The 21187-nt window shown below is 47.9% G+C and overlaps 1 protein-coding gene across 3 annotated transcripts in view; it reads left to right on the top strand.

Annotated features, from left to right (window-relative positions):
* Positions 1-7797, top strand: part of Erich2 (glutamate rich 2) — a 32459-nt gene extending 24662 nt beyond the window's left edge. For all 3 annotated transcript variants that reach the window (XM_055600714.1, XM_055600713.1, XM_055600715.1), the window contains 3 exons: positions 1174-1231; positions 6594-6665; positions 7599-7797. In XM_055600714.1, the coding sequence (XP_055456689.1) occupies positions 1174-1231; positions 6594-6665; positions 7599-7723 (255 nt within the window). In that variant the 3' untranslated portion in view covers positions 7724-7797. The remainder of the gene's footprint in view (positions 1-1173; positions 1232-6593; positions 6666-7598) is intronic.
* Positions 7798-21187: the final 13390 nt, after the last annotated feature.

Genomic DNA, 21187 nt, shown 5'->3' with positions numbered 1-21187 from the left:
TAAAATAAAATAAAATAAAATAAAATAAAATAAAATAAAATAAAATACTTGCAAGGATAGATATGAAAATGTTAAGAAAATAATTACATCTTTAGATGATAAAATTAGAAGCATTTTCAGGTAGGGATAGAATGTATTTATTTAGCTTATAAAATTACTATATTGCAAACATGTACTGTTTTTTTTAACCAGCAAAAGCAATAAACCATCAGCAGTGCTGGTACATGCTGAGTTACATAGCATGAGAACGATGTTCTTGTGTCTGCTTCTTTAAGGTTTGCTTATTGTTTGTGTTTTTTTGTGTACTTTCATGTGTTCATGTGACCCACACACATGCAAATGTCCTCAGGTCAGAAAAGGGCATCGGCTCCCCAGGAACTGGAGCTACAGATGGTCCTGGACCACCATCTGGATGGTAGGAAGAGAACCTGGGTCTTCTCAAGAGCAACAGGTGCGCTTAACTGCTGGAGCCATCTCTCCAGGCCCCACAATTTGTTTTAAACCAGTTACTGTCATGTCAGTGTGGGCTCCGTTGGCAGAGGAGAACTGACCCTGAAGCAAGGAAATATGTAAAGGATGACACCAATGTGATGCCAGGTGAATCAGCCTCTTCATTCTCAGGCTGCTGAGTAATGTGTAGACCTTGTGGCCAGACAGCAAGGCCGGGCTTTCTCCATCAGACATCTTCAGATAATGAACTTGGGCTAGAGAGATGGCTCAGAGTTAAGAGCATTTCCTGCTCTTCCAGAGGACCAGAGTTCGGTTCCTAGTGCCCATGCCATGCAGCTCATAACTTCCTGTAACTCCAGCCTCAGGGAATTGGATGCCTTCTTCTGACCTCTGCAGGCACCTACATACACAAGGCCTGCATATATGAGAATGACTAGTTGATTGAATACAGACTCACTCATGGAGAAATGTATCAATGTTAAAAGCAGAATAAGTGCTGGTGCACACCTTTAATCCCAACACTCAGGAGTGTGAGTTCAAGGCCAGCCTAGTCTGCAGAGTTCTAGAACAGGCAAGGCACAGAGAAACCCTGCCATGAAGAAAAAAACAAAAAAAATGACCACCACCAACAAAAGGCAGAATAATTAGTCATTAATCAATATTTTTAGGGAGTTTATTTCAATTCTCTCTTTTAACCACTTATCTGAAGAATTTGTTTTCCAGTTCCTGAGAGCAGAAATGGGCCGAGACTACCGGCTAGCACAAAAATTATGTCAGATGAGTAAGTACAAAACACGTACCTTCTCTAGCCATTCCTTTGTTTCTAGAACAGCTCTCATAATATGAAGGTGGCTTGACTTTCCCAGTCTAGTGAATTCTCTACTCTTGTCTCAGGGATCCTTAAGAATAAACGAGTTGTTAATATATCAGCTCACTGGGACTCCTAGGGTACCTCTCTGTGTAGAACATCAGTGTAGACAGACTGACTGCTATCCTGGAAAACAGAACCTTCATAACGTAGGAGGCAGTGAGTCGCTTTATGCTGCTAGTGTCAGAGAAGAGTCAGATGCCACGGGAGTCTATGCTAACTGAACATGTGTTTATTCCGCAAATGTTCAACCCTGACTGTGTGCCAGGCACTGTGTGAGAGCCTAGATAATGAGCAGTCAGCCAAAACCAACCCCACAGGGAGGTCTAGTGTTGGACAGACAATAAACTGGTAAGTCCATGGTATGTGACTGAACGGTAGGCACAAGAGGAAAATAAGCAAGAGGAAGAGAGGGCACTAGAAGGTCAGTTTCCATAGGATGGCCTGGAAGCCTTAGCTCAGAGCTTGAGGGCAGATCTGAAGGGTAGGAAGCCAGTCTGTGGGCATCTGGGGGAGTACGGTACAGAGCAGGATAAACTACAGGTGTGCTGGGAAGGGAGAGGCCTGAAGGCAGCACCAGAAATCAGCGCAGAGCAGACTGGGCAAGACGCAGATGCTGGCCTCTAAGGCGAGAGACGGGACGCGGGCCCAGGGCCCAGTGGGCTGCACAGACCTTTCCCAGCTAAAGGACCTTGTTTTGCACTTGTGGTAGGTGGAAAACACCGGAAGCTTTTGATCAGAGGAGAAATAGGGCCTACCTTATCTTTCTATCTGCTGTTTGGTGGTGGGAATTACTCAAAATGGTTGTGGCTTTCTTTGGGTTTAAGCAACGGCCGTTTGCTGACTTTGTTAAATCTGTACTTGATACTTTCATCAAAGTCACGTTTTTCATTACCTTTTCACATACAACTCATGCCCTAGTCACTATCCTTTTCCTGGGTCACAGTTACAGACAAAAACAAAAACAAAAACTTTTAAAATAGTGCCTAATATGTATCTTTCACTCAGCTCTGAGTTTTAAATTTTAATTGTGGAAGTTGGAGAGTTGGCCCCGTGGTTAAGAGCACTGGCTGCTCTTTCTGAGGACCTAGGTTCAGTTCCCAGCACCCACATGGCAGCTCACAACTGTCTGTCACTCCAGCTCCAGGGGGTCTTGAACCTTCACAGACACACATGCAGGCAAGACACCAGTGCACAGAAAATAAAAACAATTCCTTACATTTTAGTTCCATGCTTTGTTTTGGGCATTTCCTATGATCTGTTTTTGAGGTTACTCACCCTCCTTCCCCGTGTCCAGTCTGCTGCTAAAACTGCCGGGGAGTGAAACTCAGAGATTCTGTTTTCCAGTTTTGGAATGTTTCTTTAATGATTTTGAACATTCCCAGCTCTCAGCTGGTGTTTACTGTATTCCCAACCATTCAACCATTGGCTCCCCTTCTCTTGTCTTTTGAGACATGACCTCTCTATGTAATCCTGCCTGTCTAGTAACTCACTATATAGACCAGGCTGGCCATGTAGATAAGGCTGGCCCCACCTTAGCTTCTAATATGCTCGTCAAGGTTATTTTAAAAGAGAAAAATGACAACTTTATTTTTCACTGGTAACAAGACCCAAAATGGCGAGTGCACTGCACTTCAGTGAAGAGAATGCACAGCCCAGGGCTGAGTGTCCCCACTGTGGTACAGCACCTCTTCCTTCCACTTGAAATGGGTTTCTAGAACCTCTTAGCACTTCCTTCTGTCCAGTCTTTTTTTAAATTTTATTTATTTTTTTAATTTACTACAGTTTATTCACTTTGTATCCCAGGAGCAGCCCCCTCCCTCATCCTCTCCCACTTCCACCCTCCCTCTTGCTTTTCCTCCCATGTTATTTCCCTAGTCCCTGGAGGACCTCCTCCCCCTTCTATCTGACCTTACCCTGACTGGCTGCATTGTCCTCCTCTGTGGCCTGGCAAGGCTGCTCCCCTTGGGGGGAGTGGGGGTGATCAAAGAGCCAGCCACTGGGTGCCCTCTTGGCAACTGAGATGCCATGGGCTATATCTGAGCAGGGTTTCTAGGTTATCTCCAGGTATGGTCCTTGGTTGGTGTATCAGCCTCAGAAAAGACCCCTGTGCCCATATTTTTGGTTCTGTTGCTCTCCTTGTGGAGTTCCTGTCCCCTCCAGGTCCTTCTATCTCCCCCTTCTTTCATAAGAATCCCTGCTCTCTGCAGTTTGGCTATGAGTCTCAGCATCTGCTTTGATACCCTGCAGGGTAGAGTCTTTCAGGGGTCCTCTGTGGTGGGCTTCTGGCCTGTTCCCTGTCTTCTCCCTCTTCCGATGTCTGTCTTTTAAACAGCATGCTGAGAGTCAGCCTTGCACATGCTAGTGCATCCCCCACAGCTTAGCGAGCCTCGCCCCAGATCCTCAGCTCTCAGATTTTGTAAAGAAACTGAAGCAGAAGGAAGTAGACACAGGAGGGTGGGACTCCAAGCCTTTTTGCTCCAGTGCTCTCCTTCTCCCCAAAGGGGAGAATAGAAAAGTGGGTGATCTATTCTGTTCACTCTCAACTCTGTGGATTTCTTATGGAGCCCGACTTGGGGAAATTTATACATACATACATACATAAGTGCGTACATACATACACATATATTCAGATACCCGCATATATAAATACATACTCACAAATACACACACACACACACACACACACACACACATACACATATATTACATATATTCTGTAGCCACCAATCTTTTCAGAAAGCCCAGCTGAAGCCTACAGACTCAGCACTGGTCTCCCATCCACCAGGCAGTTCCGACCAACAGCCGTGCAGTGCGTGCTGCGCTTTGGCCTGCTGTGCCCTGTGAACATCACTAAATGCTAGGTCAGTGGGGCTGAAAAGTTTTATTGCTTCATGGAGTTATATCCTCAGGAAATGCCCCCCCCCTTGCTTCCAACACTTACACGATGATCACATATTCCGCCCCTAACATTATGCGGGAAAGAGAACAGGGAAGGAGGGCCCCTGTGGGTACCCTTTAAACATAGTTTGTTTTCGCACGCTGGGTTACCCGTTTACCCTGCTTGCATTTCCGTCTTCTAGCCTGTAGAATGTGTGTCTATGCCTGAAAGGGTATGTTTCCTGTCCCTCTGTTTATATTCGTTTACCCTGATATTTAGAGGGCTCCTGCTATGTGATTAGGGGATACAGCAGAGTCCGGCTGAGAAACTGAGTCAGAGCTCGCTACACTGCTTTGCCAGCCCAGGCCTGCAACCAGAAGAAAACCCCACTGAACATTAGAGACCATTCTCTAATCCTAAATCCTTTCTTTTGCTCTCTCTTTCTTCCCCATTCCCCCTTTTTTTTTCTTTTTCAGTTTTATTGAGACAGGGTTTCTCTGTGTAGCCCTGGCTGTCCTGGAACTCACTCTGTAGACCAGGTTGGCCTCCACCTCACAGAGATCTGCCTGCCTCTGCCTCCCGAGAGCTGGGATCAAAGGTGTGCGCAGCCACCCAGACATTCTTTTAAAATAATAATAATAACAACTAATACTTATTAGTTGTTCTACCATGTGCCAAACACTGAGCCACTATCATGAGGTAATCAGTGTGTTAGGCAGAATAAGGAGACCGAAACTGAGGTGCAGGCTGGAAATACTGGAACAGGACCCAAAAGCGTTCCTGTGGGGCTCTTTCTTTCCTGGGTGCCCAGGCTACGCTCTGCTTCCCTTAGGTAGGCCCAGGTTAACAAGCAACCTTTAAAACAAAATGTTAGCAATTTCTCTCACCTTGTCACTAAGGTTGACCCCCTTAGTCACCCTCGAAGTAAGTCCAGAAAAAACACCAGAGTAAACATTGCCGGCTAAGCCTTAGAGCTGTTCCCATCCCTTCACTCGGAAAACTGACAGGCACAGCGGCCAGGCTGAACCACAGGAATAGCTAATCTCGTATCTGATCCAGTGAGGTAATCCTAATCTGGAAAGAAATTGCCTAAACTGTCCTAAGAATCCTTAGCGGGTTCCACCAAAAAGAGTCCATCAAAAAAAAAAATTGGGGGCGAAAACCATGTTCTGAATATTTAAATGGTTCAGTAAATCCTCTGCTACTCCGCCATGTAAACTACCTCCTTAACTGCATCTGAGCTGCTTTCTCAAACCCACACTAAGAAATGGGTACGAAAAGGAACAAATCAGAGAAAGTGCTCTACAAAGAGGCTTTGCCTCACAGGAATCTTTAGACTGATGATAAGCGTATTTTAGTCTAACTTAAAACACAGAAAGAAGTAGTTCTGCAAAACTGGCTCAGAAGATACCTGCGGTCCTTAAGGAGCCATGAGCTGGCACACAGTCCAACTCAGACTGATGATAGATGTTAGTCACAGTTGAATGGTTCAGAAATAGTATTGGCAAGGTGAAGCGAGGCAGAGGCCAGGGGACCATTTCCTCAGAGTCAGTGGAGCCTTGCACCATCACAATTGCCTCTCACACACAGGCCCCTTGCGGCCCCCCAAGATACCACACAAGCGTGAAGTAGGTGTTCGGAAGGAATCAGGAATACTCTTCAAGGCCGATGGGAAGGAAGTAGAGGGTGAACTACAGAGTTTTGAAAAAAAAAAAAAAAAAAAAAAAAAGGGTGACTCTGAATGAAATTCTGGCCTCTAGGATATTGGTAGCCTCTCAGCAAGCCCCGCAAAAGATAGGATGTAACAATTACAGCAAGGATCAGCCAAAGGGAAGGTTTAAAAAACAGGGAGGGGGTAATGAAGAGGTAGTGGCTAGGGTTGGGGTACAGACTAAAGTTTTGTCAGAATAGAGAGAAATGTCAAATCTCCCTATTTGAAACATTGGCACTTCCGTCATGGAAGAGCTGCTTCAGGAAGAAAACTGTACTCTTTAGGGATAGAGGGGGGCCTCTTTGTAGCCACTGTCATGTGGCACTAGGTGGAGGAGACTGGGAGGGGGTTGGTGGACCTCTTTCACACAAGCCACTTAAGCATTCGTGAGACCTTTGCACTTTGGAGAGTTTGCTTCTCAAAGTGCTTCCATCGCTGGCCTGGGAAGGAAGCTGATTTGAGGAGATTGTGTTCTTTTTGGACGGGAGGTAGGAAATACAGGGAACGTCATTTCTCACATAAAATACCAATTATAAGTGGAGCCTTTTCTTTGTGCTCAGATGTGATGTAATTGCTTTGTGCTTTCACCTGCTCTGAGTGGCAGCTTCAATCTTTGTCACTCTAAGGGGCTGTTTGCTGAAACCCTCTGGATATTAAATGTATATTCTGTTGTGCATTTTCAGTCCTTATCTATGAACCAGAAAATCCCGTGGCCAAGGAATTTTTCTCACTTATTGAAGAAATATTGCTGAAGGGTAATTTTAAATTTTGCAATTCTTTTTTTTTTCCTCATTGAACTGTAGATGGTGTTTAAAAAGAAAATGTTATGAGAGATTGTGAAAATACGGGTTCAGGAAATGTTAAGGAATGTCTAACTCATGGTTCTCAACCTTCCTAATGCTTTAATATGGTTATTTGTGTTATGGTAACCCCTGACCATAAAATTATTTTTTGTTGCTACTTCATAACTATAATTTTGCCACTGTTAGGCATCAGAGTGTAAAATATCTGTGTTTTCTGATGGTCTTAGGTGACCATTTGAAAAGCTTTTGACTCTCAAAGGGGAGTTAAGAACCACTGGCCTAAATGGATGTTTTGAATAGCGTAGTAAAATCAAAGCTTGTCTTCTGAGTAGGAAAGGTGACTGGCCCGCTCTCTGCGTGGCGTGGAGCTGCCCAAACAAGGAGCCTGTGTAAACCACACCCGTGTGTTAGGGTATTACGTGCTTCCCAATTTCCGAGATGCCAGGACCCCCTAAATTACCCTAACTCAGTTTCCCTTACTCTAATTGAGGAGTTCTTTTCCCTTTTAAAAAGTTTGGTTGGTTGGTTTCTGAGACAGAGCATCAAGGCCCGGCGGTCGTGACCCTCCTGCCTCAGCTTCTAGAATTCAGGGATCCCACATGGACTGTGTCATTGCCAATAGCCTGGTGTCATTGCCAATAGCAGAAGTTCTTTTTAGACACCTGTGTCTAAGTGAACCTTGAGCGCACAGACGTCTGCCCGATAGGCAACAGAAATACGTTTGACTTTCTTGTTCTGTTTTGATTCTACACCAAGTCTAGCTCAGTGTTTATGCTCCTCAAAATACACATTTCATGGTGTAAAGTAGGAGTCGAGCAGATATAAGTATTTTCAGCGTGGGGACCCTGGCGGGCTTCACTAGTGCCGCTCTCCTTTCTGTGGCAGAGAAAGCTCAGAAGAGCGAGGACGATGAAGAGGACAGTGAGGAGGACACGAGCAGCGAGAGTGAGGCAGAGAGCAGTGAGGATGGGAGTGACGACAGCTCCGACAAGTGTGAAGATGGGTCCTAACGGCCGCCGCTATGGAGAATTATTTTCAAGAGTGTGTGCCATGCAAATGCAAATATAAAGAAGAGAGACAGTGCCTAGTGTGTCCATGGTTTCTCAGTGCTCTGCATTCTTAGTTGGAGCTCCTCGACCATGTTCGAGGCAGGACACACAGAGAGGGACGCAGCGAGGAGGCAGAGTGTGCTGAGACCACGGCAACCGCTCACAAGCTTTATTTCACCCTACAGCCCTAAGTAGTAAGCATGTTACTGTCCCCATTTTTCAGGCGACAAAAGTGTGGCGCGGCGAGGGTAAATAGTTCCTCCAGGGTGAGTCACCTCTTTATAGCGTCTGGATTTGGCGCCGTGATAGATGGCTCAACATCTGTGCTTTCAACTTCCTTTCAATGACCTCAAGCCTTAAAAGAGAAATAACAATAATTCACGTGGCGTGTGTCTGCGGTGCTCAGCAACTCCTTCCTGGCGGAGGGAGTAACCTCCCCATTCGTGACACAGGACTTCGGTGTTTCTTAAGATTGTATCCCTAGCAACTGGTAAGTAACTGGAAAATAAAGGTGTGTGTGTGTGTGTGTGCGTCCTCTGGAGGCCAGAGGGGACAATGAGTTCCCTGGAACTTGAGTTTCAGGTGGTTGTGAACCCCTGAGGGTGGTGGGAACTAGAGCAGTAACCGGTGCTCTTAGCCACTGAGCCATCTCTCCAACCCCGAGATTCAATGTTCTTTGATAAATTTCTGCCACTTTTAAATTGGCTGTGAGATAATTAAGGTAAAATTTAAAATAACCCCTAAATAATTTCTTTATAAATAGGCCAATCTGAATGGAGGGCAAGAGTTTTTTTGTTTTTTGTTTTTTTTAATATACCACAGTGTCATGGTATGTACAAAAATACAGCATAGTTCACAAAATACTCTAAAACCGTTACTGAAGACTAAGGTGTTTTTTTTTTTTTTTTTTTTTTTTTTACATTTATTTATTTGTACCTGTGTGTGCGCGCGTGCACCTGTGCACACATTTCACCAGTGTTCATGTGGAGGTCAGAGGATGACTCACAGGAATCGGTTCTCTCCCTCCACGAGAGTTCCAGGCTGGACAGTAAGTGCCTAACCACCACGCCACTTCACCAGGCCATGGACACGCTCGGTTCACACTGAAGCTCATTACCAAAAGGTTCTTGAAGGGAAGGCCTCATGCAGAAGGAGACGGTGAGCTCGGGGCAGACTCTCACTGAAAGAGTAAAGTGTGAAAAGTAGAGACTCAAACATCATTAGCTCCGTCAGCAAACCTACAGAATGAATAAGAGGGAAAGACACACAACACCTTTAAGTAATAACCTTAAATACATCTGAGTGGATCTATTCCAAGGGAAATGAGTACTCTCGGTTGTATCAGGAGGCCTAGTCTATTGTGGGTGGAGATAATCCTGGTCTTATGGTCCTGGTCCTGCAGGCTGGGCAAGCCACAACAAGGCAATAAACAGCGCTCCTCCGTGGCCTCTGCGCCAGCTCCTGCCTCCAGCTGACTTCCTTCACTTATGAGTGGATATTGACATATAAACAAAATCAGCCCTTTCATCCTCACGTTGTTTTTGGTCATGGTGTTTCATCACAATAGTGACCCAAATTAAGACAGGATTTGACATCGGCAGGCACCAGGCACCCATATGGTGCAGATACATATAAGCAGGCAAAATGTTTATAAAATAAATCCTTGTAATGGAGGCTACAGAGTCTGAACTGGCCATCTTCTGGCAAGGCAGGCAAGGCTTCCAGTAGTGGGGCTGGGATACCAACCCAGCCACAAAACCCTCGGCCTACAATCTGTCTTGCCTGCAAGACATGCTGGGGCATTGGCAGAACTTTTGGGAGTGGCCAGCCACAAGTGTGTATTGTAGGCATTGTATGGACAGTTTTACTTTGAGGCCCACACCATGAGAGGGAGCCCGTGTCCATCACTGCCTGATGACCAGGAACCGGAGGCTGGATAGCCCCAGAGACCTAGGTTAGAGCCAAACACTGGCAAAAAAAAAAAAAAAAAAAAAAAAAAAAAAAAAAAAATTCCTAATGATGTGCTGCTCTATATTCATAGACTTGTGCCTTGTCCATCAGCTGTTGGGAAAGAATGCTGAGACTCACAGCCAAACACTAGGCCGAGAGAGCCCAGGTTGGAGGTCTCCATTGGCTCCCTCCTGTTGGAGCTCAGGGAACCCCTCAGGAGGGTGAAGAGGAATTGTAGGGGCCAGAGGAAAGACACGGGAGATCATGATGCCCAGAATCAACTAAGCAGAGCTCATGGGGGCTTACACAGACCGAAGCAGCAATCTCGGAGCCTGGCTAGGTCCTCTGCATATATGTTATGGTGGTTGGCTTGAGGTTTTGGGGGTGACTCCACAGTGGGATTGGGGGCATTTCTGACTCTCCTTCCTGCTCTAAGGACCCTTTCCCACCTACTGGGTTGCCTCATCCAAACTTGATGCTCAGGTTTGTGCCTGGTCTTACTGTATTTCTTGTGCCATGTTCAGTTGCAGTCCCTGGGGAGGCCTGCTCTTTTCTGGAGGAAGATGGAGGGGGTTGGGGGTTGGATCTTGGGGGAGAATGGAGATGTGGGGAACTGAGAGCAATGGAGGGAGGGGCAGCTGCACTCGGGATATATTGTATGAGAGAAGAATAAACAAAAAACTTTTAAAAGCCCACTGGGTATCAGTTGGCATTATGGTGCACACCCAAAAGTACTCAGGAGGTGAAAGTAGGGGAATGAGGAATCTGAGGACAGCCTCAACTACATATGACCCTGTCAAAAAAATACATAACATGCTTAGAAATTAACACAGCCCAGGAAGTGAAAGACCTCTGCAGATACACACATGCATACACACACATCACACACATACACACCACACAAACATTACACATCACAAAAGTCAGCTGTGTGAACATTTGCACGTATGTGTTGGGTTTTTGAGGCAGGGTTTCCGTCTGTAGCCCAGGCTCATCTTGAATTTACATCAATCTTCCCCTTTACCTCCTGAGTACTGGATTCATAGACATGTGCCACCCCAAGAAGTTCAATTAGATATTTCAATTGTTAGCTTTAATGAGCTCCTTGTCCCCTTTCAACATTTCAGCTGCTTTGTAATGAGGCTTTGGGTCTTTTAAGGCCTGGATCCCTAAGTGCATCTTTGTAACAAAAATACTTTAAATGTCTTTGCAGGAACCATCACTTGGAAATTACCTTTCTGTGACAGTGATACATTTCACAGTAACTTGCTTATCACTTCACAGTAGGCTCAAAGCCTTGCCCATCATAAGACGTGCCAAAATCAGTTTCTTCCTACTGATGTCAGGAGAATTGTTCTGTTTTGTTTGAGACAGGGTTTCTCTGTGTAGCCTTAGCTGTCCTGGACTTGCTTTGTAGACCAGGCTGGCCTCGAACTCACAGAGAGCCACCTGCCTCTGCCTCCCCAAGTGCTGGAATTAAAGACATGCACCACCAAGCCTGGCTTGGGAGAATTTAACCAAAGGTGGGACAGAATAATTCAGCCAACTTCATCATCCCCAAAATACTTTCTTTTAACTCAAAACCTGTCAGTGAAAGAAAAACATTAAAATCAAATGTTGCAGCTGGTCGTGGAGGTTGCACACCTTTGATCCCAGCACTCAGGAGGCAGAGGCAGGCAGATCTAGTTCGAGGCCAGCCTGGTCTACAGGGCAAGTTCAGGACAGAAAAACCCTGTCTCGAAAAACCAAATTAAAAAAAGTCGCTAGATGAAATTAATAAAGAGTCTCAAACTCACTCTCTTAACCACCCGCTAAGACAATGCTTGGACATTGTTGCAATCCTCTGTGTCACTTACATTCTTCAAGGAGGCTTTGGTCTAGGGGTGGGAGTAGGGATTTTGCTCTTTGCTCTCCCTTCCTCTGCCTTCTCATCTGAATCCAGAAGAACAAAAAAACCCAAACCAGCCCAAGACCAACCAGCCACATTCACTCTGCAGTCAGGTGCCTTGCCTCCCTGATCAAAATCCCAGATGTGCACTGGGAGATTTAGAAATGCGTCTATTCAGCCGTTCAAAATAAAACCAAGAAAGCATGAACTGGGTGGTTATAGTGATTAAGAAGCATCCTGTGGTGGGACGCAATGGTAAGACAGTGATGATTTGGTTTCACAGACCTTTGTGTGTGTGTGTGTGTACGTGCGTGGTGCAGTGCCTGTGTGTGTAGGCCAGAGGTTGACACTGGGTGGCTTCCTCTGCTGCTTTCCACCTTGTTCTTCGAGACAGGACCTCTCACTGGCCCCAGTGGTGGTCAATTGATTAGACTGGATGGCTTAGTGACCAGCTGGACATCAAGGCTCCAAAATCAGCAGTGGATTTTCAGGTGCACTCCACCATAGCTTTTTATGTGGAGTTTGGGGATTTGAATTCAGGTCCTTATGATAACAAAACAGATACTTTATCAATTGAGCCATCTCTCCAGCCCCAGAGCTTATCTTAGTGGAAAGAATGAATACTAAATAAGGTAAATAAGTGGTAAACAGTGTTGGGGAAAAGAAGTGTCCTAGAGAATCACAGTGTTAAATAGAAGGGTGAGAGACGGTCTCACCGAGAAAAAGACCATTAGGTCAAAGACTAGAATGTGGAGGAAAGAGCCTTGCGCACACCCAGGGAAAGATCTGCAGGTGGCTGAAAAGCCCAGAGATGGGAGGATTGTTGGTATAATGTTCTTGTGGAATGTACACAATTTACCCTTGTTCATTCAAATGATGATTTTTCTCCCCCACTATCTGATTTCAATCTGGACATTGCATTGTGATGCTTATTCTAAGCATCACCTGTCTCAAGTTTATGTAAACATGCCACCATTTGTTCTCTGTATTGTCAATAAAACAACCAGTCAATGCTGAGCAAGGGAAGAGCGTGGGGTGGGACATCCTGGTCCAGAGGGGAGGAGAAAGAAGAGAGTAGGAGGGTCGAAGAGGAGAGGTCGGCAGGAGAGGACTTGGAACCATGAGGAGAGATGAACCCGACCTAAAATATGACTAAAAGCAAGTATAATGTGGGAAATCTGAATGGGAGGAAACTATGCGGGCCTGGAGGTTTAGGATGGAGTAACTCTTGCCCAGCATTGTGGTCTAGGTTAATTAAATAAATCCTAGTCTCTGTGTGGTGATTTGGGTATACACCTGGTTTAGGAATAACCACCATTTAACTAAAAGAAAATCGATAATATCAATAACCTACAACAGAGGATCCCTAGAATAGTCAAGAAAACAGCAGAGAGAGCAGTATGGCTAGAAAGAGTGGTAATGAACCAGCATTGCCCAGAATCCTGATGCCTGAGCAGTGATAATGTAAAGAGGCTAGACCTTAGCAGGATGACGCCATGACTGCTGGACTATTCAGGCTTGGGGAACCCAGTGAGTAGACAGCATGACCAGCCGAAAAGGAAAACAAAGACCTAATCCCTCAAAGTCCATAGTTCTGGAAAAGTACCTGCATGTCCTAACCTTGCTTTTTGACCTTCGTAGTTCTGCTTCTGGCCGAGTGTTCTAGCTAACTGAGGTGGGTCAACCCCAGGGTGGGGTTTCTGTGCTTAAAAGCTCATCCTGAGAAATGCTCAGGACTGTACTCGGGTCTTGAGCGCCCACATGTAGTCGCTGGCCAGCTGAGAAAGACTTTTTGTTGGCTTGACCCCATGTCCGAGTGGTCTTTCCTAGTGGATACCTCACAACAGGAACACTGCAGAGACCTGGGCTTACGCTAAGGGTGGGACCCTAAGAGGGCTTTGAGTGTAACCGCAACAGGTAAGGACGGAAGCCTTGGCAACAGACAAGGACTCCAGAAAGCTTCATGGAGAGGAAATCCAGCATGGAGCCTAGGGTTGTACACCATGGGGAGGAGAATGGGAGCAGTGGGAGCAGAAACAGAAGTGGATGAGGACTGAAAGCAGACTAAGATTTACCTAGACTGAAAGGGCGAAAAGGGCGGATAACTCCAAGATGTTTGCTTAGGCCATCTAAAGGATGGAGATGCCTCTGCTTGTCATTCGCTGAGGCAGAAAAGGTCGTAGGAGGAATACATTTGGGTGGGGACTGAGAGTTTAATTTGGGACACTTTAGAGTATCTATTATTAAAAATCTAAGCGAAGAACTCCAGGCACTGTAAAGCCCTGTAATGTTGGCGGTAAGAATGCTCATAGACAGGAGTAACATTTACAATCATGCGACTACAGGAGATCAAGATGACGGTAGGAACTGCACACAGCGCCATCTCAGCATAGCAGCTCCCTTCAGCTCCCAGGTGAGTCTGACTTCCCCCATCGCAACATCGTCTTCTCCAGGACTCAAATCTCTGTGAGTCAGACAACCTTTACATCACTCAGAAGAGGAGCCCATTCACCCCTGAATGGTCAACAGTTCTGCTGAAAGGAGGGCAATCAAATCAAAGGCCGACCAGCACAGCTAGTAAATTCAATTGACAGGGTGGGGTGGGGAGGGGGGCCAAGGGCGTCAACCCCATTGTTGAACCAAGATGGAGGAGCAGCGATCAGCCTGATGGAATGCTACCCAACCAGGCTTGACTGAACTGACAGAATGGGCGCGCAGACTTCAGCTCAGCAAAGCCCACACAGCTATGCTCAGTCTCCATTTTACTGCTGAGAGAACTTAGAGCAAATGAGTGACAGCTGCGACATAAAAACCAAGATTCAAAGTCAAGGGCTAGCAAGATGGTGCTAGTCCTGAGATTCGACAGAGAAAAACTAGCTCCACCATTTAGAGCCAAATCTGAAGCAAGCTTTAATTAAATACTGGACAGAATGGCTTTGATCGTGGCCCCAGGACATGTGTTGCGGAGGTTTTTAAGGACAAATTCACATAGCCACCATATTTTCCCAGAACTACAACTCCCAGAATGCCAGGAAGTTACCTGGTCCTTGGGCAGATAGAACTGTCACTACAACTCCCAGAATTCCAGGAAGTTACTTGGTCCTTGGGCATGGGTGGGAGTTACAGGTTAACTTAGGATTTACAATGGCTTAGGAAGTAAGCTACCCCAAGGCTGAAGACCTGAGTTCAATTTACGGGACCCACAAGGGATGACGGAGAGAACCAACTATCAAAAGTTGGTCTCTTGGCCAGGAGTGGTAGCTCACCCCTTTAATTCTAGCACCCGGGAGACAGAGGCTCCTCGGCTCTGGGCTGTAAGTGGCGATGGCCCAGCACCCAGCAGCTGCCATGACATCTCTCAGCTGAGGGTGTTAGGACCCTTAGCCCTTACTGCTATTCCTCCTCACAGCCAGCCTTCTGGCACTATTCTGAGTCCCCAGTCCCATCCCTCCACGGTCTATGGGTCTCTGCTGTAGACTATTCTCTGGGGCTTTAATTCCCATCTACTCAACAGTGCCTGGAGCTGTGCTGGGGGAGGGGCGTCTAAGACGTCTCCATTCATTCCCCCAGTTACCAGTTACCCACCTGAGATAAAGACACAGGCAGTGAAAACACTAAAGGGGGGTTATTGGGACCTAGGCTACAAGGCAAGCAATGCACTGGACTGAGGCCGGGATGACCCCCTCCGACCTTCACCTGCCCAGAGAAGAAGGAGATTCGGGCTGCTTATATAACGTCTATCAACCACAATCATCCTGTTTAGCCACACAGTCTGGAGCAGCACTTCCACGCCCTCCCGCTTCAGGTGCCATGGGTGAATGAGGCGTTCCTCCCTGACTAGAATGAAGACCTCGCGATCACTGGCCATTGCCGCCGTGGGTGGAACGGCCTGAGCATCCCCAGAAATGGTTGTGGTGGCATTCAAGGAACCTGAAACTGCTGCACCCGAGGCGAAGACTCCCAAAGTTCAGCAGCTTCCGTGAAGTCTTTGGTCTTTTCCAGGTCTGAAAATCCAAGCGCCCTTATGCGGGGGGTGGGGTAGGGGGTTGGGGAAGGAAGGAGGGGGGTCTGCGCGGGGAGGAGGGGACGGGGAGGCATCAGTTTTTCTGCTCAGGCTGAAGAGGTGTGAGTTGCTGGGGGCTTTCACCATGATGGTTGGGAAACTCCTCCCCCTCCCCCTTGACTCCTCCCCCTAGAGTGAAGAACACTGAAGCGGGGTGGGGGGCGGTGGAGATGAGGATTGCTGTTGTCCTGTTCTCCAACAGCAGCGGCAAACAAATCCTTCACAGCCCCGCTGGACTTGGGATCTGCGGAGTCCACGGAGGGCTCCATCCAGCCTCCTTGGACCCTGCTTCTGTTCCAGCTGCCCCCTAATGGAGGGAGAAGGGACCCGCCATCCTTGATAGGCAGCCTGACTGCTCCTGCCTGGCAGCTTCAGCCACTGTGCTGATTTTGTAATTTCCAGTTTCAGAATTTCATACATGAATATAATGCATTTTGATTAAATGCACCTTCCCCTTCTCTTCCTCTGACCCCCAACACCACTTGTCCTTCCAGCTTCCTGGACTCTCTTAGATGGCTAGTGCTGCCTATATATGCTTATGTATAGGGCTGTCCACTGACCGGGACGTGGACATCCTAGCTTTGGTCATTTTTAAATGCAAAACCATTAAGATGTGTCGACAAAAGATTTGCCATGAAATTAACACTGTCTTCAAGAGACTTCAAAAAAACGATTAACCTCTCCCCAAACACCCTCGGGAAGGATTGGCCCTCTTCCCGTCCCAACCCTTGTCAAAATTTCCCAAATTTCACCTTGGCTCCCCCTTAACCTGCTCTCAGCTGTAATCACACTACTGATTGCGTAGCATGCCATCCCAAAACTCATGAGTCTGGAGGTCAGTTGCATAACAATGTCTGAAGCAAATCAAGTGGCCAAACCGGACAGCAAAGGTTGGGTATCGGGGTGAGGAACTTTGAAGCCCGTCCTCCCACTCTGGGGCTTGGTCCCTGGCTGCATAGTTGAAACATGTCTGTAACATGTTTCATTTAGTCCTGACATTAAACGAAACATGTCTCATGTAAGAGCTCTTCAAATTTTCAGTTTAAATGGAACTAAAAGATCCCTAGCTCACTAGCTCACGTCATCAAAGAAAACAGGACTTAGGTCTCCCAACCAGAACTGTAATGGATTCTGCTCTGCCCCCTTACAATGTCGGGGAAGCTACAGGAGGATTTCTGCGAGCCCACTGAGCTGTTAAATACAAGCCCTTTGCAAAAGGACATACAACTTCAGGAGTCCGAGTGAGTCCTCCCATTAAGGTTTCGGTTCCCCCAGGCCAATGCCTGGGAAGGAGCCAGGCCTGACCCCACAAGTTTAAGTAACTAGATTCTGCATGACCAAATCAGAATATTCCAGAACCTTCTCATGCACAGTCCCAGGCAGACTAAGTCTGTGAATAGAGACCACTCACCTAGTATTTTAAACTAAAAGAAATGGATGAATTATTACTCAGTCTCCTGATTTGTTTTCTTTTTCCACTAACTCAGTTTACAATAAAAATCCTGTGTCGAATGTGTATTCAGGTCTGTGATTTCTGTGCTATCTGCTTTATAGTGACGCTGCTTCTAGCTTACAATCAATGCACTCCTAAAGGACACATTTGGGAGACAGCGTCAAGAAAAAGGCGCCACGCTGCCTGTCCTCTTTTCTCAAAGGGACTCACGACCCCGGATGTTTTAGGTAACATCTGGGGCATTTCTCAGCATTTAAAAAGGTTCTGTTTTGTTTTTTGAAAAAAGGCAGGGATTCACGGGAAATGGAAACACCCTGGCAGGCTTCCTTGAAAACCAGCTGTGTTTGAAGCTGTTGTTCTCAGGAACTGTAATCTGTCGCCCCCTGCTGGTCACTGTGTTCGGGCTCGGGGTGGGCGTTCCTAGACATTCACAAATATAAGTGCAACCCCTCCCCCCATGCCCAGTACGGATTGCTTGCTCGATTTAGGCTACAGTGTATTCAGCTTCGGACTATCAAAAGGGAACGGCCATCTGACATTATCTGAAGAATCCAGCTCTCATTGGCATTTCCATATCCTTTCCCGTGGTCTTCCCCACCCCACCCCGACCCCGCTACCCTTTCTTTTAACACTTTCCAGTTTTCTAGGAACCAGGGCAGCTCTGTTAGCATGGGATGTGTATTAGGGCCCTCCAAAGAAAGTCCAGAAAGACACGGGGAATCTATCTTTAAAGAGCAGACACACAGCGAAGGGTCCTGGGGTCTGACTCAAAGCCGCTTTCCTGGCCCTCCTTTTGGGAGACACGTTTAAACGCCAGCACTGTCAATTTTTCCTTCTCCTCTCTTATTTTTAGAAAGAAATACTTTAAATAGACCTTTATGACCTAGCTAAAAATGAACTAAAAATCACGACTCTAAAATTACTGTTCCTGGAAACTAACAAAACGGAATGCGTCAAAATCAGTTGCCTTTTTTTTTTTTTTTTTTTTTTTTTTTTACTCACCTTGACAGAAAATATTTTAAGCAAAAGTGGGGGAAAGCCCCGGAAGCAGGTTGGGGCGCCTCTTCTACTCCTAACGCTCCTCCCTCCAGATTTTTTCTGTCTTTCTCTTTTTTAAAAAAGCCAGGGCCCCAAACACATTCTGAGTATCTTGAAATGTCCCAAGGAAAGGGCATTGTGAGCGGCGATCACTGTTGACCTAGCGAACTTCGTCCTCCGAATAAGGTGAGCAGCCGCCGGCCAACCCTAACCCCTGGATGAGGAAGAAAGAACTCAGTCCAGGGTAATCCTCCGGCCCCTTTGTGCCTTGGAGGGCTGTTTTCCCATTTCTTCAAAGCTCAGATCCTTAGATCAAAATACAGACGACCCAGCTGGTCGTACACCACACCCTTCCGGGCAACCTCTCCCCACCAGTTCGAGTCCCTGGAGAAGATGTCTTCCCTTCCCCCCCTCCCCCCATTCCCCTAAACATCGTCCTCCTGAGAGTACGAAGGTTCCAGATACTGTTTGTGAAAAGGCAAACGACCAGGGCAGCCACCATCCGTCCAAATTCTTCCGAGGGGAGGAAAGGAGTGGGCGAAACGTTCCGCCCCACAATCCCCACCAGGCAAAATAAACGAGCAGTTACCGCCCCGGGAGGAGAAGGTTGGGGCGCAGCCCGGGGCGGGGGAGGGGCTGGCCAGGCCCCCGCCAGGGATGCGCTCAAAGCCCAGGACGGCGGGCGCTGTCCTCGGTACTGAAGCCTGCTCCCAGCCGCCAAACTCGATGTACCGGAACTGAGTGGATCTCCAGGCCCTCGGCGTTGCACACCCCGCTGAGCCCTAGAGTCTTGGGTTGGAGTAGCAGATCATCGGAGATTAACTCAGTCACGAGCTCCTCGGTCCACCTTTCTCCCTGGCTCGAAGACATGCCATCCTCACCAGTGCAAAGAGACAATAAATCGAAGGGTCACTAACATTCGTTCAGTTGGTTACGACTATTTCGTACGCTTTTAAATTGAGGACAAACAGAAGCCTTCCTTCTTTTCCTCCCCATCATAGGAGGGAGAGGGAAAGGGAGAAGAAGAGAAGAGAGAGGGAGGACACGCCTCAAAAAAGGGACCCGGCCTGGTTTTGATTGCCATATCTCCTGTTGTAGAATATTCTTTTCCCCAACACGTTTTGGTTTTGTTTCTGTTTTCTGTGTGTGTGTGTGTGTGTGTTAAAACCCTAGGAGTAAGCGCTTTGAATTCCGTGGTCAGAGACAAACATGGTTGAATATTTCTTCATCTAGTGTCATGGGTGAAGCGAAGGCAGCCGAGGGAGGCCGGCACCTGGGCAGAACGGTGGCTACTCAGCATCCAGAGGATTTTTTTTTCTTTCTCCCCTCGGGCCCCTGTGTCTTGGGTGACGAAGCAGTGGCACCGTGCTTCCTGGCTGAGGTCGCTACATCTTTTAAGGAGGCCACGGGAAGGCGGGGAGTTCACGTCGTCGTGGACAGTTTCACGATGTTCTCAAAAGCCACGAGGGGCTCGGTTTGAGGGGAACAGTTCCTCCGTGGACCCTCCTCCCCGCCACACACCTCCCTTACCTAACCAGGCGCTGCAGCGCACGGAACTTCGGTTCCGGCTGAGTCCACCCCTCGGGTTCTTTTTGTCTTTGGCGAGGGCTTTTTTTTTTTTTTTTGGTGAGGCAGAGAGAAGGCAGCGGCGTTTTCTTTGGCAGCAGGAGAAACGCTGTGATTTCAATCCCTTTTGCTGATCAGACCATATCTTCCCAGCCTTGAATCTCCGAGCTCACTCGCGAAAATTTTGGTGATTCGTATGATTTTTTTTTTTTAACGTTTCCGTTGCATGGTGATGAAGATCGGTAAGAGAGTCACACACACAAAAAGGGACGGGCCTAGGATGAGCCATCGAGTACCCGGACGCGCGTATAAATAAACCCTGCCCGCTCGACCGCAATGGGAGGGAAAACACCAGAAAAACAAGGAAAGCGGTGGCCCCGCCGGGCCCAAACATCGAGTCTGTTTAGCTCCCCACCCCCACCCCCCAAGAGCGAAAGACAGAGGGAGAGGAGAGCCGGGAGGGGGGCTCCAGACCCCGGCGGGCGGCGTCTCCAGGTGTTGTCTGGGGCGCGCCGGGGAGCAGGCAGCCAGCGCGGGGTCTCCGGGCGTTTGGCGCCCTCTGGTGGGAAATCTCCCAGTGCCGCCTTCTCAGGGCGGGGGACTGGAGCCCGCTAGGTGAGGGTGCTTAAATGCTGCCAGGAGAGAACCTCCAGACGTCGCGAAATTGAAAAGGAGTGAGGAGAGCGGCCCGAGCCAGGGAGCGCCACCCTGCCACCCTGCCATCCCTGCGCCCCCTCCACGCTCTGGTTCCCCGGGCGCGCGCAGCAGCACTGGTGCGTGTTATTAACCTTCAGACGTGATCAATCACCAAGATCTTTTATTTTTTTATTTTTTCCCCCATCTCAAGGCAGGGGGAGGGGCTCAGAGGAAGGGCCGTTGGAGCCCTTCCCTCTGGTGGTAGCAGGCAGCTGGCTTCCAACGAGGTAGTTGGGAGATGCTTCTAAGTAGACGAAGAAACCGGAGCGAGGAAACTCCCGGGCCTGGGTGGGCCCCTCATCCGTCTGCTCTGCCTCCACAGCCAAGCTAGCTCAGCAGAGCGCCCCCCAAGGGCACCAACCCAGAGAAAACCTTATGGAATCCCCAGTCCTGGGCAAACACAGGAAACTGACGAAGGCAAGGCAGCTGTTCTAGGCTTCTCCAAGGGACGGCAAGCAGGGCAAAGGAGAGGAGAAAGAAGAAGCGCCCGCCGAGGCAGGATTCTCCGCTAGGAATCAGCTTTTTCCCCAACATCATCTCTCCCAACATTTGCCTGTCCCAAAAAAACAAAACAAAACAAAAAAACAGAGTGCGCTGAGTGCGTCCTGGATTGCTCACAGGACTTGTACACACACACACACACACCCCCGATCGCAAACCCCGTGAGCTGGATTCCTAATCGCCCCGTAGAGCTCCAGAGGCGGTCAGACACCTGCACAGGGGCCCCGCCGCCGGGCGGGCGAGCTGCCCCCGCGAGCGCCTGCCTCGTGA

Source organism: Psammomys obesus, unplaced genomic scaffold, assembly GCF_907164565.1.
Source record: "Psammomys obesus unplaced genomic scaffold, mPsaObe1.curated_primary_1811, whole genome shotgun sequence".
Classification (NCBI taxonomy): Eukaryota; Metazoa; Chordata; class Mammalia; order Rodentia; family Muridae; genus Psammomys; species Psammomys obesus.
This window is presented reverse-complemented; position numbering and strand designations above follow the sequence as displayed.